Here is a 19,906-nt window from a genome sequence, read left to right on the forward strand (position 1 = left end):
AATCATAGATGACATCAATCTGCATATAGATTGGTAAACCAACTGAGCGCTAAAACCGTGAAGAACGAGTTTCTGAGTGCACCAGCGATGATTTTCTAGAGCAGTACGTTGTGATGATGTGAGGTCAGGCAATTTAGATCTATATTATGTCATGAGAAACAGCTAATTACCCTGTAATTATCTTGTTGTGTAAGAACCTTTAGGTTTGATTGACTTCAATATAATACTAAAAAAATTCTATCTGCAAGTGTGGTAGTTCAATCTGAAGCAAGCATGTTAAATTTGAATAAGGGAAATTATAAGGCATGATGCAAAATTTTGCTGAGGCATTTTGGGAAAAGGCTAAAGGAAAAAGCCATAAACACCCCAGCAATAATACTAAATCTGAGGATTGGAGGATTGGAGTACAGCCAAGGAGGACCAAGAAACTGATCAAACAAGGGAGTAATGAATATAAATGCAAACTAGCAAAAACTAATAACAGTAGATATGTAAAATGAAACAAAAAATCAACTAAGATAAATGTGAGGTCAATTACAGGCAGAATCAAGAGAATTTATACCTGGGAACAGAAAAGCATAAAAGCAGCTAAATAATTACTCTGTCCATTTTCGCTGAGGAAGATACAAGAAATCTCCCAGAATTACAGATCCAAGCGACTAGGGAGAATAAGAAGTTGAGGGATAGAAAGAAGGTTACTCTGGAGAAATGAATGGAGCCGAAAGTTGATGTCCCAGGACCTAATAATTTATACACCAGAACACTAAAGGTGGTGGTTATGGAGATAGTTGATTAATCAGTGGTCATCCAAAATTCTGTAAATTCTGGAATAATTCCTGCAGATTAGAAGCTAACAAATGTCATCCCACTATTTAAGAAGGGAGCAAAAGAAAAAAAAACACAGGGAATTGCAGACCTGTTAGTAATAGGGAAAACATGGGAAATTTTATTAAAGGCTGTGACAAGTGGACACTTGGATAAAAATATGATTGGGCATTATCGGCATGGATTTGCAAATGGGAAATCATGTTAATGGAACAAAAACAAAGTTGCTGGAAAGCTCAACAGATCTGGCAGCATCTGTGAAGGAAAAAACAGAGTTAATGTTTCGGGTCTGGTGACCTTTCCTCAGAACGGTGCTGCCAGATCTGCTGAGCTTTTCCAGCAACTTTGTTTTTGTTCCTGATTTACAGCATCCGCAGTTTTTTAAATCATGTTAATGAACTTGTTAGGAGTTTCTCTGCAGATGCTATCAATAGAAGTGATAAAGCACTGCCATATATATGTACTTTTAGAAGGCTTTCGATGGTGAGTTAATAAAATTAAAACACATGGGATAGGAATGAATTAAGGATTAGCTAACAGGCAGAAAACAGTGAGAAGGATACCCTATCCATTTAATATCCATCCAAAACGGATAGCAAATTTGCAATACTGGAGGTTGTCGATAATTTAAGATGCACAAAGTGAAATGCTAAATGATGTAGTGTAACAGGTGAAAATATTCACAATTGGATGGTTGATTTGAGATGCAGAGTGACACCAATAGCATGGGTTCAATTCTTGCACTGGCTGAAGTTAACTGAAGGACTTTCTCAACCTCTCCCCTCACCTGAAGTCAGCTTAAACCACCAACAGTCATTTCTCTTTAATAAGAGAGCAGCCCTATGGTCTGGTAAGACCATGGTGACTTTAGTTTACTTTACTATGACATGTCATGGAAATCTAGTCTGCAATTGTTACTAAAATTCTAAAATTCCTCTTATCCCACTATCCTTGCAACCTACTGCTGTTTGTGAAAGAATAACCAATGTGCAAATAGCTTTACGTAACTAGGCCAAGTGCATTTATAGAAGAAGAACTTGTTAAATTAATAAGGCCATACAAAAAGGAACAGGAGTAGGCTGTGTGGGCCCTCAAGCCTGCTCCGCCATTCAACAGTTTTACGGCTTATCCAACATTCCTCACAACCACTTCCCTGCCAATCTTGAATCCCCAACTGATCAAGAATCTATTTATCTCAGCTTTAAATACACACAGGACTCTGCCCCCACTGCTCTCTATGGTAAGGAATTCCAAAGAGTCTCAACCCTCAGGAGAAATTCACCCTCATCTCAGTCTTAAATTGGCACCCCTTTATTATGAGACAATGCCCTCTAGTCCTAGACTCTCCCATGAAGGAAAACATCCTCTCAGCACTTAGCCCTCAAGCCCCTTAAGAATCCAATATGTTTCAATGAGATCACCTCTCAATCTTCTAAATTCCAATGACTTTAGTCCCAACATGTACAATTTTTGCTCAGAAGACAACCCCTCCATATCAGAGATCATCCTCGTGAACTGCCTGCAATGAAATAATATCTCTTCTAAAATAAGGGAATCTAAACTACTCTCAGTACTCCACGTGATCTCACCTGCACCTTGTACAGATGCAGTAAGATTACACATCTCCTATATTCCAGCCCCTTGAAATAAACATTCCATTAGCCTTCCTGATTATCTGCTGCACCAATGTGCTAGTTTTGTGTGGGTTTCATGCACACGTACTTCCTCCCAACTTTCTGTTGCAGCTTTCTGCAGTTTCCCTCCATATGTAACATCCTGCTCTTTTGTTTTCCCTATGAAAATAAGCGAAGTCCCACTTTCCTACTTTATACTCCATTTGACAACTTTTTGCCCACTTACTTAACCTATCAATATCTCTGTACACTGTTTACATCCTCCTACAACTTAACCTTTGACCTATTTTTATGTTGTCTGCACATTTGGCTACAGTACATTCGCTTCCTTCCTCTAAGTCATTAGTATACATCAGACATAGTTGCAGTCCCAGCACTGATCTCTGTGGAATCCCACTGGTTACAAATTGCCAACCTGGAAAAGAATCCTTTATCCCTAGTCACTGTTTAACACCCATTAGCCAATTTTCTATCCATACCAATATACTACCTCCAACACCATGATTGTTATGATGACTAGGTAGATAATAGGTGTAAGAGCCAACATTACTGTCAAAATTGAAGCATAAACCAGATACAAATCTACAGAAAGCTGACTACCAAGGTTTATGCAGTACATGTAGCAACTTTACAAACCAAAGTAAAAGTTTAGAGTCAAGTCACATGAAATGTTGCAAACTCCTGAAGCAAATAGATGAAAATTTTAAACACACCGTGAAAAATGTAGCGAAGCATTATGATACAATTTGTTTGAAATTCATTTTGAAACTGTTATCTCTGAGCTACATTAGTAGTTTTACTTCAGAGTCTAGATTCAAATACCACTTCAGAACTTAATCAACTATTCTGTACCAAAACTGCAGTCCGTTACGGAGGTTGTGCTATATTGTCAGTTAAGGCATCTCTCAGATGAGATGTCACACAATTAAAATGAAAGCTCCCATGAAACTAATCAAAGACGGACAGAGCCTTTCTCTCAATATTTATCTCTCAACCAATGTCATCAAAAACAGATATGCCAATCACTTCACAGAACTGTTACAGTGCAAGAAGTTGACATTTGGTCCACCTTGCCTGCACCAGCTCACGACATGGTGCCAATATTCTGCTTTTTCCCCAAACCTCTGCACATTGTTTTTAACCAAATAATTACTCAATGCCCTCTTGAATGTCTCAATTGAACTTCCAGGCAGTACATTCCATACCCTAACTACCTGTTGTGTGACAAAGCTTTTCCTCACTTCACCCTTCCTTCTTCTGTAGATCATTTTAAACCTATGCCCTCTTTTTCTTGTTCCTTTTAGGAGTGGGAATAGTTTCTCCCCATATACACAATCCTCATTCATGATTTTGAAACCCCAATCAGATCTAATCTCTTTTGCTGTTTGTGGGATCTCTCACTACATAAATTGACTTGTTTTTACACTTAACTGCACTTACAAAAATTCTTATATTTTACAAAGTCCTTAGGGATGTACTGAATACCTGAAAGGTGCCCTGTAAATTCAAACTACTTCTTAAATTCTATTAAATATTACAACACAAATATAAAGCAGATTTCTTACTGATCCTTTACTTGGAATATTACAACTACAAATGTCTGGAGTTTGAAAGTACGAGTATTAATGAAACTGTGGTGCCCTCTGTTGATCACATAGCTGAAAACTAAGGGACAGAATTATTGTGCATTTCTTTTCTCAGTCAGTTGTATTCAGTGAAAACAATAAAATTCAAAAAGGCACAGGATCAAAATCAAGAAAATCTACACTTGGGGATGTGATAACTAACAGCATGGCTGATTGCATTTCTTCATAGTCAGTGAATTCCAGGCCTATCCAAATTCTGAAAGTCACATATAAATTCTTGTCTTTTGTCTTCTTGTCACCCTTTTCTAAATCTATTTTGAAAAACGTTGACAAATGAATCTTGTATTTAAGTCACAACAACAACTTTAGCTGAGAGATCAGAGAGAAAGAGGATTCCTCAAACCGTTACACAAAAATCACACCCCTGCCCATTAAAAATCCTTGCATAAATTTTGAACTTACATTACACAGTTACCTTATTTGAATGTTTCCGGTATAGATTAATAAACATATTATGGAAAAATGAGGCAGCACTGCTGTCTGCATTACTAGGTGACATCATTATTTAATTGAGACTATAATGAATACATGCAGGAGGGCATGCCAGGAGCAGCAGCAGGCATACCTGAAGATGAAGTATCAACCTGGTGAAGCTACTAAAACAAGACTACTTGCACGCCAAACAGCGAAAGCAGCAAGTGATAGACAGAGCTAAGCGATCCCACACCAACGGATCAGATCTAAGTTCTGCAGTCCTGTCACATCCAGTCATGAATGGTGGTGGACAATTTAACAACTCACTGGAGGAGGAGGCTCCACAAATATCCCCATCCACAATGATGGAAAAGCCCAACACATCAGTGCAAAAATTAAGGCTGAAGCATTCGCAGTAATCTTCAGCCAGAAATGCCAAGTGGATGATTCATCTCGGCCTCCTCCAGTGGCCTCCAGCATTACAGATACCAGTCTTCACTCCACGTGATATCAAGAAACGGTTGGAGACACTGGATACTGCAAAGGCTACCAGCCCTGACAACATTCCGGCAATAGAACTGAAGACTTGTGCTCGAAAACTTGCCGCTCCCCTAGACAAGCTGTTCCAGTACAGTTACAACACTGGTATCTACCCAACAATGTGGAAAATTGCCCAAGTACGTCCTGTACACAAAAATCAGGACAAATCCAACTCGGCCAATTACTGCTCCATCAGTCTCCTCTCGATCATCAGTAAAGTGATGGAAGATGTCATCAACAGTGCTATCAAGCAGCACGTGCTCAGCAATAACCTGCTCACTGACGCCCAGTTTGGGTTCCGCCAGGGCCACTCAGCTCCTGATCTCACTACAGCCTTGGTTCAAACATGGACAAAAGAGCTGAATTCCAGAGGTGAGGTGAGAGTGAAAGCCCTTGATATCAAGGCTGCATTTGACCGAGTGTGGCATCAAGAAGCCCTGGCAAAACTGGAATCAATGGGTATCAGGGCAAACGCTCCAGTGGTTGGAGTCATACCTGACACATAGGAAGATGGTTGTGGTTGTGGGAGGTCAATCATCTCAGCTCCAGGACATCTCTGCAGGAGTTCCTCAGGGTAGTGTCCTAGGACCAACCATCTTCTGCTGCTTCATCAATGACCTTCCCTCCATCATAAGGTCAGAAGTAGGGATGTTCGTCAATGATTACACAATGTTCAGCACCATTCGTGACTCCTCAGGTACTGAAGCAGTCCATGTTCATATGCAACAAGATCTGGACAATATCCAGGCTTGGGATGACAAGTGACAAGTGACATTCGCGCCACATAAATGCCAGGCTATGACCATCACCAATAAGAGACAATCTATCCACCATCCCTTGACATTCAATGGTGTTACCATCTCTGAATCCCATACTATCAACATCCTGGGGGTTACCATTGACCAGAAACTCAACTGGACTCACCACATTAACAGAGTGGCTACAAGAGCAGGCCAGAAGCTGGGAATACTGCAGCGAGTTACTCACCTCCTGACTCCTCAAAGCCTGTCCACCATCTACAAGGCACAAGTCAGGAGTGTGATGGAATACTCCCCACTGGCCTGGACGAGTGCAGCCCCAACAACACTCAAGAAGCTTGACACCATCCAGGACAAAAGCAGCCCGCTTGATTGGCACTATTTCTACAAGCATTCATTCGCTCCACCACAGACGCTCAGTAGCAGCAGTGTGTACTATCTACAAGATGGACTGCAGAAATTCACCAAAGATCCTCAGACAGCACCTTCCAAACCCATGGCCACTTCCATCTAGGACAAGGGCAGCAGATATATGGGAACACCACCACATCCAAGTTCCCCTCCAAGTCACTCACCATCCTGACTTGGAAATATATCGCCGTTTCTTCACTGTCACTGGGTCAAAATCCTGCAATTCCCTCCCTAATAGCATTGTGGGTCAACCCACAGCAGGAGGACTGCAGCAGTCCAAAAAGGCAGCTCACCACCACCTTCTCAAGGGCAACTAGGGATGGGCAAAAAATGCTGGCCCGCCAGCGACACCCACATCCCACAAATGAATAGAAAAAAAACTTGGATGGCTTGTCCTTTAAAGCTTACAGATGGGTTTAGTATTGTCAAAAATATAAAGTGATGCAAATTAAACAGAATGTTTTAGGGATTACTACAAAAATGATCCATACCTTGCACTATTTAGAATATTCTTTTTCTCTTGTTCCTCCTTGCGTGCCCGTAGTTGCTCCTGTGCCATAGCCATTTCTTCTTCCATAGAAGACAATTCTTCTTTGGCACGACGACGATTTTCCTATTGAAAATCATCAAACAGTATGAAAATTCAACAAGCATACTGAATTACAACGCTCACTAGTGCATTGTCTTTTAGTGGTCTCTGGAGAATAAATATACAGCATCTCCCACTTCAACAGCTTGCTGACAACAGTATGAATTGTACCCCGAATGGGAAGCAGATTACAATTTTTTCAATTTATTTTGGAGACGTAATGAATCAATACTGTATGGTTCTTTGATTTCCTCAATTTCACTTTAGGAAATTTGTTATTTCTGGCATATGGGTTTGAAGATGGTAGGGAAGAGAATTTAATGTGAATGCTACAAATCTTTCCATTATTCAAAGTTAGATTTTGCTCCGTTCACAGAATGTATTCAAGACTAACGGAATTAGTTGCCTTCTCAGCAGTGCAAGCAAGCAGCAACACAACTTAACATGGAACCTGTGTCCTTCTACATCTCAGTCATGCTCAAACTGCTGTTCAGTGACCCTTAAATCATATGATTAAGTAATATATTGAAAGCTTTGTAACAAGCTTCACCTTTTCTTGAATACAAGTTTGAATGTAGCCACATAGCAACCAAAGAACACCACTTGTCTGAAGATTACAATTCAGAGAATGCTAGTTCCTACAAAAATCAAATCGATATAACACAAAAAAAGGAATTCATCACATATCCAATACAACTACTGCCTCTCAGAGATTGTAGGAACTGCCGATGCTGGAGTCTGAGATAACAAGGTGTACAGCTGGATGAACACAGCAGGCCAGGCAGCATCAGAGGAGCAGGAAAGCTGATGTTTCGGGTCTGGACCCTTCTTCAGAAATGAGCCTCTCAGGGCTCCATTAGCTGGATGGCTGGTTTGGAATGCAGGAGGATGCTAACAGCATGGGTTCAATTCCTGCACTGACTGAAGTTACCATGAAGGACTCTCCTTCTGAACCTCTCTCCCCACCTGAGGTGTAGTGACCCTCAAGTTAAATGACCACCAGTCATCTCCCGCTAATTAGACAGCAGCCCTATGGTCAGGCAGTACTATGGTGACTTTACCTTTAGTGCCTTCTACTTAAGTAATATATTGGCAGCATACTCCAGTGCAGATGTACTCATTTAATACCCCAGCTATGCCCTTTGCCCTCACAAGATTATCACTGGTCCCTAATTATCTTTGCTCTTATTTTGACTACTGTAGATGCTGATGCACAGGCCGACTTTTGAAAATCCCTAAGAAATTGGAGGTTGATTATATATGTCTCACACAAAAGTGAACCGCTAGCATAGATGTAAATGATCACTATCTTTTTTCACTTGCTACAGGGGTATGGTCTGCATTGGCATGTCTTACACTTCACCCCATGTTTTCACAATACAGTATCGCCTGTTTGACTCCTTATACGTAGCATTAATGCATCAGTAAGTAGAACACACACTTTTGGGATGAAAAACTGAAGCTGACTATTGGTACAACATGTAGTGGCTGAAGACATGGGTCAACTTATACGCCAAGTAAATTAAATGCAAAAACATTAGTTTTAAAGAGTCAAATATTGAGTCAGCTTATATACTGGGTATTTTTGCATGTGGTGATCTACAGTACTTGTTTGGTATCTGACTATAAAAAACTTTTAGGTTCCCTTTCAGCTATTAATCCATTCTTACGCTCTTTCAAGTCAACTACGTTTTGTGAAAATAGCTGCTCAAAACATGAACATTAGCTCCATCATTTGGTTGATGTATACAGATCATAAACACTGCAAGCACAAGCTACTGTTCTTTTGAAACAGAATAAACGCTAAATTTTTATAGTCAAGTTATCATACAATTGTACTACCTTACCTGTCGAGTTTTACCAGCTTGCTTGACACTGTAAAACATTGGTCCAAGTTCAGCAAGCCACTCCCCATCCACTGCAGTAACACACTGCATGTACTCCTGAGAAAAAGAATTGAATTCATCATGCAGCATACTACAAAACGAGACAATACAAATATGTCTGACAAATGGAGTCCACCCCTACTGAAGATTTTAAATAGAGCATTTTGAAACAGCAAAGATGGCAATTCTAAAAATGGTGTCGCAGCATTTTCATTTGAGACTAAAATAACTAAAATGGACGGCAATAAATTGGTGATTAAACAGTATTGCCTGATACTTTAAACTATAGAGAACATCAGATAATTGTTTAAAGCATAAATTTAATTCACTAAGTTATTTACATTATATGCCTAATATAAAAAGCTGATAATCTGGGGGAAAAGAAAAGTGAAATTCTGATCCAACTATAAACTATTTATCCCTGCGCAATACCAGGATGGTATTACCTACAGTATTCAATTTATTTGTAATGTTTAAGATTTTCCTATCTAAATCACTAGATATGCAACATATGGTTGCAATCACAAGACACTGTCAAAATTCCTCAAATATGCCAGTTCCGACAAAAATATAAACTCTACTTTTCCATCACATATGCAGGCTGCCCTGCTGAGCTTTACAAGAATATTCTGTGTTTAGTTCAGATTGCTACCATCTGCAGTATCTTATCTATTTTTCTTCAAAGGTACCAATTCCCTTCAAGGTCATATTTTAATCCAAATCCATATTTACAATTAGATCTTGCACATCTTTTCAAATCTTCAGTCTAATTATGCATTGTTAACCACAAAGAAAATACTTTGTTAGACATGTTCTTATCGAAATTGCACTCAAAAGTGACTAAGTGTAAAGTAAACCAATATTTTCATTAAAATTTCTCTGAACCCTGCCGTAAATAGTAGGTAACAAAGTCTGTAGCATTTTAATGTTTTTTCATACAACTGAACTAGCTCAGTTTGCATCTCTAAAACTTACCTTTGAAGTCATCACTAGTTCATGGTATACAATATAATCTGGGGTGTAACCCATGCCAAAAAGTGAACTCGTCGGGTGCAAGTGGCATGGCATGCCTGTTCTCACATTCACATACTCTCCAATACCCTGCAAACATTTTTAAAAAGATGGTAAGAACCAATCATTTCTTACACATTTTAAAAAAACTGAAGGCTACAACCTAAGGGATATAAATTTTGAAGAATTCCTATCTTCACAGGATTAGAGGGTTGAGAAATTCAGACTTTAGGATTAGAAAAGGCTACAGAGGTGAGGTCATAGAGAAATTGTAGATTAAATTGCGGGTGTGGGGGAATTAGAAGTTGATATAAATTTGCAAGGACAGATGTGATTAATTGAGTGGCAACGGAATTGAAGTGTACTACAGGTTGCAGACTTAAGAATCGAACAAGCAAGGATATAACACCGGACAAAAGGTTACTTTAATGATGATGAACAAAACACAACATTTTGGAAAGAAATAGAAGTGAGAGACAATTAACCTTAAAGACTACATGTCGGCAAAATTTTATCCATGACCCCTTCATATCCAACATTGCAATACACTTTAAAATTATATTATTTTTGGAATCCAGTGACTATATAAGTTTTTTTCTACAATAGCAACATTCCACCATAAAATACACAAAAATCCCACAAAATTCAAAGTCCTCTCTCTTCATCAATACTAGTGATCATTTCCTTACTTCATCCTTAGAGGAAACACCAAGCTAAGTTGAAGAAATATAGCAGTAAAGGTCAAGGACAATGAAGTTGAAAATTTGAGATACTGCAACATATGAAATGAAATATTAAGGAAGAAGATTGGGAGTCATCTCTAAAACTACAAAACTAAGACCATGTACCATTTTAATAGTTAAACCATTTTCTTACCTTGAGTTTTGCAGCCTGGTGAAAGTATGCTGCACAGATGCATTTTCTGATGATATCCCAGTCAGTACCACAGGATACAATATTCATACGCTGTTGCATCATTATATCCTTTAACTGGGAACGAACCTCTCGGACCTTTGACAAAAAGACAGGTGAGTCAATAAATCCATTGCAACTTCTATTTCAATTATTCCAAATCTTATTATTTCTTACTGCATGACTCTGGATTCCTTTGTGCCCACCCCTGGAGTTATACAAAATACTATTCCTCAAGAATGAATATTTCGCAGCTATATTTGTTGGCTTGACTGCAGACTGGCACCTAAATCAATTAATCACTCCAGATTAATCCCTTTTTCAAAACATTTACAGACTCTTCTTTGACAGTTTGTGGTTGAAAAATTGACATTCCACCTAAGTTACTTTTCCTCATTTACCTCCATTCGTCTTTTTAGAAAGTAATGATAATTTGTGACCAGTTTGGACAAGATTGGAAGCTAAATGCACAGGATTTAGGATATTTAGGAAGAACAAATAAATTATTAAAGGAGGAGCAATATCAGGAAAACATACCAGTTTGGCACTTTAAAAGAAGTGGCCGAGATTAATTCAATCGCGATCATTAGAACTGAAGAACAGGAAAGGATGCAAAATATTTACGGTTGCATTTTGTTTTCCTACTGATTAGGAAGGACCTATATGCAATTCCAGAAGAAAATGGTTGTAACAATGGGGAATTTCATCCTGAATGTAGACCGGGAAGAAAGTGGCAGCACAAGCTGCGAAGGGAATAAATTTACCAAATGCATTCATAGTTTCCTGAGGCAACAGGTCTTCAAGTACACGATTCAAACATTATATGATTAACTTCTGAACAATGGAGCAAAATGGCAATCAATAATGAAAAACTTCTATAATTCTATAATATGAATGAATCAGTGATTATAGCCTACATTGCGGTGGACAATGTGCAATTTCTATATACTTTCACATAACTTATTTTTGAGTTTGGACTTTTGAATTTTGAATGAGTAGCATACAGGCTTTATGTCTGTGTAAGTATTTCTGTTGCCATGGTGATTTTTTTTAAAACACACAGAGTGAGAGGGGAAGACTTCCTGGACAGTGATGGGTATTTGTTTACATTGGGGGAATTTTACAAGCAAAAAAGGTAAATTATTTTTACAGGCTTCAGTTTAGACAGTAAGAGATTGATTTATTTTTTCTCTTTTGATAAAAGGAAACATCCATAAAGTTTGGGAAAAAAAAGTTTTTTTGAGTTTCAGGTTGGGGAGTTCTGCAGCGCTCATAGCTGAATCTGAAAGTGTAAAGCAGTTGCTCCAGAGAAAGGGAGAAGATAGTTTAGAATTGTTTAAAAACAGGTTTAGTCCAGAGTGTTGGAGCTCTGAACCAGAATTGTTTGGTAAAAAGCTAAAGGGATTATTTGAAGCTGATAAAACTAAACTCAGTTATATGAAGCCACTAAGAAGAAGAAGTTATCAATTCTCAAGACTGAGACTCAAAGCCACAGTTAAAATTATTATCCATATGGTAAAAGAGGAGGAAATTCTTTCTGGCATGCGTACTTTAAAAGGGTACTTTTGGGATTAATGGGATTAAATTTTTACCATGCCTTTGGAAATTATTAATCATGAGTTAAACGTAAATAGTTTGGTTCATTCTATTTTATCTTCATTTATTGCGTCTGTTTTATGATTAAAACCCAATCTGCAAAACTGCATGCTTATGTTTCAATGAGAGACCACCTCATTAAATAAAGAAAACAAAATATGACCTATCAAGCTGGAATTCAGTCTGGGATCTGATTTGTTCGGTAATAACATCAACTGGGATGATAACATTATTCATTCTTGTGATATGGATATCACTGGTAATGCCAACATTTAAGACCCATCCCTAATTGTCCTTGAGTAAGTGATGTATCCTTAGATTACCGCAATCCATGTGGCAAATGCCCACCCACAGTTAAGAACTCCAGAATTCTGAACCATTAATGAAGAAAGAATAGCCATAGATGTCCAAGTTAGGATGGTCCACGGCTTGGAGAGGAAATTGTATAAGCTGGTATTCCTGTGTACCTGCTTGAGCTTCTAGGCATAAGATATAATGGATTTGGGAAGTGTTTTCATTGCCTGGTCAAAAGGGAATTTTGTAGATAGCATATGCTGCAGTCACAGTGTACCAGTGATGGATGCGCTGCCGTGAGTCTCTCAAGTGTGGTTCAAGCTACAATCATCTAGGCAAGTGGATAATATTCCATCACACTCCTGCCTTGTGAACGATGGAAAACTTTAATACATCATAAGTCACTCACAATAAAAAGTGCAGACTTAGATATCTCATAGGCATATTAAATTTTTGGTCAATGGTAAGCCTCAGGATATTTGTACTAAGGATTGTTGGCAATGGCAAGGCTGTTTAAATGACAAGATAAGTGATTAAAATCTCCACTGTTGTAGAAAGTCATTGCCTGCTACTTACGTAGCGTAAACATAATTTACTGCCTATCAGCCCAAGCCTCGATGCTTTCTTGAGCAGCATCCAAAGATGGAGTTAAGTGATCTCACTATCAATGGATCAGATCAGAGCTCTGCACTCTTGCCACATCCAATCATGAATGTTCATGGACATTTAGATTAACTAACAGAAGAAAACTGTATGAACATTTCCAACTTCAGTAAAGGTGCAGCCCAACACTGGCGTGCAAAAGATAAGGCTGAATCATTTGCACTTACTGCAGCCAGAAAGGCCAAGCAGATGCATAGGTTCTGCTGCATGTGGTTATAGAGTGGTTCGTTATCTGAAGGTTAAGGGGGGACCTGGTAGAAACATATATGATCATGAGGGACACGGACAATGTATTTAGAAAGCAGTTAGTCCCTTAGTCAAAGGTTCAATAACAAAGGAGCACAATTCTGAAGTGGAAGGCAGGAGATTTGGGGGGAGTTTTGATGAAAAGCTTTTCCACCCAGAGGCGAGTGGGATCTGGAATGCACTGGGAAGGGTGGTTGAGGTGGGAAACCCCACAACCTTCAGAATATACTTGAATGAGCACTTCAAGTATCTTAACATTCAAGGCTACTGGCATACTGCGAGAAATGGGACAAGTGAAGGTAGTAGTATATTTTTGGCAGTATAGACTCAATGGGCCACAGGGCCTGTTCTGTGCAGTATGATTCTATGATTTTTAGGAGCTGTGAATGAAGCAAAATACTGTACAATCATCAGCAACTTTTGACCTTATGATAGAGGAATCATCTTGACTAAGAAGCCTAAAAATGGTTGGGCCTTGAGCACTGCCCAGAGGAACTGCTGCAGTGATATTCCAGGGTTGAAATTATTGGCCTAGAACAAATACAACCATATTCCTTTTGTGCTAAATACGACTTCAGTCAATGAAGAGTTTTCCCTCTGACTCCCACTGATTTAAATTTTACCAGGGTTCCTTATGTCACACCTGATCAAATGTGGGGTTAATGCCAAGGGCAGTAATTTTCATTTAATTTCTGAAATTCAGCTCCTCTATTCACATTTGTACCAACACAGTAGTGAAGGTTGGAATCGAATGTATACGGGGAACTCAGAGTAACATCAGTGGGCAGGATATTGCTGAGTAAGTGATCTTCTAACACTTTGTTGACTGGTAAAGAAGTCTAATGGGTTGTTTTTTGTCTGGCTTTTTGTGGACATGATATACCTGGTCAATTTTTCACCTTGTTAGCTCAGCTTAACTGTCTAGGTGTACTGGAACAGCTTGGATAGAAGTGCAGCCAGTGCTGAAGTACAAGTCTTCAGCCCTACAGCCAGGTTGCTGTCAGGGCCAACAGCTTTTGCTGTACCTAGTGCCCTCAGCCATGTCCTGATATTTTATGAAGTGAATCAAACTGGGTTCTAAAACGATGCTCTGTACTTCTGACTGAAGACAAGTATTAAAAGACAAAAACGAAAAATTTACAACAAAGTTCCAGGCTCAACCATTGCTGAGGATTGGAAACTTTCCTGGAGTTTCCACCTCTCGTTGGTTGTTTACAATTGTCAACTACTATTCATGAATGGAGGTGGCAGACTACAAAGCGTTGATTTCATCCTGTGCTTATGAGATCCCTTAGCTTTGCCCTTCGTGTGCTACTTTTACTCTTTATCATGCATTTAAGTCACATATTATGGTTTCATCAGATTGGTGCCTCAGTTTCAGGTATTCCTGATGCTGCCCCTGGTACACTCTCCCATACTCTTCATTGAATCTGGCTTAATGATAGAACGAGGAGGATGCTCAGCTCTCAGTAACTAGATGTGTTCTCAATCTATTACTTGTAACTCAATGACACTGCCACACAAGATAATAGAGGGTATCCTCAGCATAACGTCAGAATTTTGTTTCCACAAGGACTGTGCAGTGATCACTTCTAATTATACTGTCATGGTAAGATGCATCATTGGCAGGTAGTTTGATGAGGGCAAGGACATGAAGGTTTAAACAAAGTTTAGCTGCTTGCACAGCATGCTCATGCAGTCACACCTAGGTCACTGTACATTTCTGCTCACTACAGGTAATAGTACCTAATATTTTGCAAAAAATACATCATTACTTAAATAACTAAGTACTCATGAGTATACCAATAGAAGTATTAATAACACAGTGACTTAACACTGACATTACCTTTCTCATAGCCTTCGCATGGATAAAGTGTTCATTAGCCCAAATAGTGGAATAGTTATTATTTTTCCACTGCAGGTAAACATTAAGGTATGTCAAATGGTCACTTTCTGGCACAGCAAACTTCTCCCTCATTTGATCACTCTCTTCCTCTCGACCCTGAAATTTTAGAAAAAAGGTATTTGCTCATTTAGGCCGTTAACTCATTAGTTTTATATTTAGACACTACCTTTTAAAAGCCAGTATTTTCACCTGTAAAAGAAACAAAACTCTTTTAAAAAATCTAAAAAACCAGTCTACATTGAAGACTTTAATGCAAAAATGTTGCAAAGAACACGTCTATTTATTTTGCTATTCTTTTTCTTTGAAATGAGAACTGTTTTAAAACCAGGGACTGCAAGGATTGTTGCATGAAAACGAGTAACTTAATTCTCATTACGAACACTGTTTTGTTCAGTTGTGGGTTACAGCAGTGGTTGCAAATGAACTGGAGCCAAACAAGTGCGTACAAACGGAGTTTTAGTTGGCAACAGCAGCCGATTGATTTGTGGACTACTGACCAGTTACCAATAACAAAGGTCTTCTACCTGCCAACAATCACATTCTCAGGTAGCTGAACATCTTGCAGCTGCACACAGGATAGACAGAAATTTTCAGATCACTAAATAGTTAAATAGCCTAATTAAAGGAGGTAGCTGCCTGACTGTGGCAACATTTAAGCACTGAATTCCTTTGTCTAAATTGGGTGTTGATCACTGCAGCTAAAACAAATCTGAGCAAATCCATAGAATAAAGGGATATTTTTTGCACCACCTAGTCAATAAGATGCATGGTCAGTGTGAGGGTACTTCAGTGGAGAGATAAGGTCCTGCAAAGGGAATTTAGGTTTGATAGGAAGTTGAAAAACAGGACCTCCAGAGTTGTAATCTTGGGATTACTCCTTGTGTCACGTGCTAGTGAAGCCAGAAATAGGAAGCCAATACAGTCGAATATGTGGCAAAATCCTTGAGGAGTATAAAGGAATCAAAAAAGAACTTAAAGAATAGGAGGGGGCATGACAGGTCCTTGGCAAATAGTGTTAAGGAGAATTCCAAGGCATTTTATATGCACATTACGAGCAAGAGGGTAACCAGGGAAAAGGTGGGTCCACTCATGGTCAAAGGAGGGAATTTATGTATGGAGCCAGAGGAAATGGATGAGGTCCTTAATGAGTACTTCACATCAATATTCATCAAGGAGAAAGTGATCGATGCAGTTAAGTTTAGAAAGGGGTCTGTTGATACTCTAAGGCATGTCAATATTAAGAAGGTGGTGGTGGCAGGTGTCTTGAAAAACATCAAAGGTAGATAAGTCCTCAGGGCCGAATGAGATTTATCCCTCGATACTGAAGGTGCAAGGGAAGAGATTGGTGAGGCTTTGACAGAGATCTTTGTACCTTCTTTAGCCACAGGCGAGATCCCAAATGAAAAGGCACTGTTGTTCCTTTGTTCAAGAAGGGCAACTGGGATAATCCAGGAAATTATAGCCTGATGAGCCTTACATGAGTGGTAGGGAAATTATCAAAGAAGTTTCTTAGGGACAAGATTTATTTGCATTTGAAGAAGAATGGACTTTTTAGGGATAGTCAGCATAGCTTTGTACAGGGAAGGTCCTGTCTCAATAACTTGATTGAATTTTTTGAGGAAGTGACAAAGATGATTGATGAGGGCAAGGCAGTGGATGTTGTCTACATGGGCTTTAGTAAAGCATTTGACAAGTCCCTCATGCTAGGCTGGTCCAAAAGATCAAATCATATGGATTCCATAGTGAGGTGGCAAGTTGAATACAGAATTGTCTTGGCCATAAACAGTGGGTGGTTGTGGAAGGGTGTTTTGCAAACTGGAGGTCTGTGACCAGTGGTGTTTCACAAGGATCTGTGGTGGGACCTCAATTGTTTGTAATTTATAAATAATTTGGATGAAAATGTAGGTAGTCTGATTAGTAAATTAGCAGATGACACAAAAATTGGTGGAGTTGTGGATAATGAAGAAGGATATCAAAGATGCAGCAGAATATAGGTCAGCTGGAATGTTGGGCAGAGAAATGACAGGTGGAGTTTAATCTGGACAAGTGTGAGGTGATGTATTTGGGAGGCCAAATGCAACAGGAAAGTACATAGTAAATGGCTGGAGCCTTAGGAGCACTGATATCCAGAGGGATCTTGGGCTGCAAGTACATAGCTCCCTGAAAGTGGCAACGCAAGTGGAATACGGCGGTAAAGAAGTCATACCGCATGCTTGACTTCATCAGTTAGGGCAAGGAGTATAAATGTTGGCAAGTCATGTTGCAACTGTGTAGAATTTGGTCAGGCCATATTTGGAGTTCTGTGCACAGTTGTGGTTGCTGTACTATGAGGAGGATGTGGAAGCTTTGGAGAAGGTGCAGAAGTGGTTTACCATGATGTTGCCTGGATTGGGATGCATCAGCTATAAGGAGGTTGGATAAACTTGGATAGCTTTCACTAGAGCATTGGAGGCTGAGAGGTGACTTGGTAGAAGTATATATTATCACGAGAGGCATGGACAGGGTGGATAGTCGGAGTTTTTTTCCCCAGAGTGGCAATGTCAAATACCAGCTGGCAAAAGTTTGAGGTGAAAGGGGAAACTTTAAACAAGAAGGGCGAGCAATTTTTTTTTTTAAAAACAAGAAGTGTGTGGAAAGTTTTTTTTAAAACACAAAGTGTAGTAGATGCCTGAAATGCACTGCCAAGGGAGATGGTAGAAGCAAATATGACAACTAAGTTTAAGAGGCACTTAGACAGACAAATGAACAGATAGGGAATAGATGGAATTAAAACAAAGTTGCTGGAAAAGCTCAGCAGTTCTGGCAGCATCTGTGGAGGAGAAAACAGAGTTAACGTTTCGGGTCCGGTGACACTTCCTCAGAACTGAGGAATAGATGGAATTAGTTTGGAACAGCATCATAGTTGGCACAAGATGGTGGCTGAAGACTCTGATCCTGTGCTCTACTGTTCTATGTTCTTTTGTGGAGTGAGACAAAGGCTATGGAGTAAGTATACTGTTAGAAATTTGATTCAAAATGGGAAATTAGTGCAAAAGGGAACAGGTGTTTTCACTAAGGTTTACTGTAAGAAGTAAATGCTCTAGAATAAGGAGTGAGTGGGAGAGGATAAAAAGCATGAATCAAGATGCGGACCTGCAGTGATGTCACAAACCACAATGCCATCTGAGTGCAGGGAAAGAAGCTGATTGGTGAATAGAAATGGTGAATATTTCTAGCTTTAAAGGAAAAGAAAGTTCTTCAGTTTTGAAGAATCACTAGACCCAAAAAATTAGCTCTGATCTCTCTCCACAGATGCTGACAGACTTGCTGACCTCTTCCAGCAATTTGTTTTTGTGTCTTCAGTTTTGTGTTTAGCTTTCCAATGTTTCTCTCCTTAAAAATAGCTGGCAAAGTATAAAATCGATACTAGTTTTTTTTTTATGTAAGAAAGCCATTTTTTATGTAAGAAAGCCACTGAAGTGTAGACAGCATGATATCTATAGCAACTGATTCATAAATTAAATCAAATGAGAGTGATGACAGGATGGGTGATGTGTTGATGCTGCAACATGTGGAAGCTGATGAATATCCATGCGATTGAGAGTGAATGCATCTGTAGTAAGTGTTAAAATGAAAGAAAGAACTGCGAATGCTAGTAATCTGAAACAAAAACAGAAATTGCCGGAGAAACACAGATCTGGCAGCATCGGTGGGAAGAATGCAAAGTTAACATTGAGTCCGGTGACTCTTCTTCATAACTGTTAGTAACTAGGAAAAAGTGGTATTTATAGATAGCAGGCCAGGACAGAATACAAGCTGAATAAGTGATAATGAGAAGCTAAGAGAGATAAATGTGATAGCTATGTTGAATGCAACCTCATATAATGTGATAATGGGCCTCGGTGTATATGGGAATAGGTGACTGCACTAAAAGCAACACATCTTATAACATAACCTGGTGTGGGGTGGGTTTAAAAAAAAAGGAGATACACTATTCTCTGCAGCCATGAACAGGAGTCCTAAAGGCTGTGTCACTTGTCCAGCGCCAGGGTATGGACATCTCCTCAGGGCTGAAGAAAAACTTGGAATGGGAAGGAAGGGTTGTCTTCCACATTGGTACCAACAACATTGATTGAACTAGAAAAGAGGATCTGGTGAAAGATTTTGAACAGTTATGAGGTAAATTATAAAGCAGAACCTCCAATTAATAATCTCCGGATTATTACCTGAGCCACAGTCAAATTGGCATAGGGTACATAAAGTAAGGAATTTAAATGTATTGCTCGGAAGTTGGTGTGGGCAAAAGGGGTTTTGGCCTGTGGGGCACTAGCGCAAATACAAGGGTAGGAAAGAACTTTTCTGGTGGGTCAGGCTTCACTTGAAACACGCTGGCACCACTGTCTTGAGTAACTAGGGCTTTACAGAGGGCTTTAAACTAATTGGAGAAACAGAAAGTTTCATAGAGGGGAAGTGGAGGTTTAAAAATCAACAGGATATGGCAGCATTATAGGGTAGCTATCTGGTTAATGGTACCCAGAGTAGGACAGGAGGGATTGAGTGCACAAACATAGAAAACTGCAGTAAATAGAGTCAAAT

General features: G+C 39.3%; 1 protein-coding gene across 1 annotated transcript in view; it reads right to left on the minus strand.

The window, feature by feature from the left end:
- The window catches only part of LOC125484974 (pre-mRNA-splicing factor ATP-dependent RNA helicase PRP16-like), a 39,048-nt gene extending 23,625 nt beyond the window's left edge, over positions 1 to 15,423 (minus strand). Inside the window, exons 1-5 of the mRNA XM_048605721.1 lie at positions 15,272 to 15,423; positions 10,591 to 10,725; positions 9,679 to 9,804; positions 8,665 to 8,760; positions 6,720 to 6,841 (exon numbers count right to left, since the gene is read on the minus strand). Coding sequence (XP_048461678.1) covers positions 6,720 to 6,841; positions 8,665 to 8,760; positions 9,679 to 9,804; positions 10,591 to 10,725; positions 15,272 to 15,403 — 611 coding nt within the window. The 5' untranslated portion in view covers positions 15,404 to 15,423. The remainder of the gene's footprint in view (positions 1 to 6,719; positions 6,842 to 8,664; positions 8,761 to 9,678; positions 9,805 to 10,590; positions 10,726 to 15,271) is intronic.
- Positions 15,424 to 19,906: the final 4,483 nt, after the last annotated feature.

Source organism: Rhincodon typus, chromosome 15 (assembly GCF_021869965.1).
Source record: "Rhincodon typus isolate 14 chromosome 15, sRhiTyp1.1, whole genome shotgun sequence".
Lineage (NCBI taxonomy): Eukaryota > Metazoa > Chordata > Chondrichthyes > Orectolobiformes > Rhincodontidae > Rhincodon > Rhincodon typus.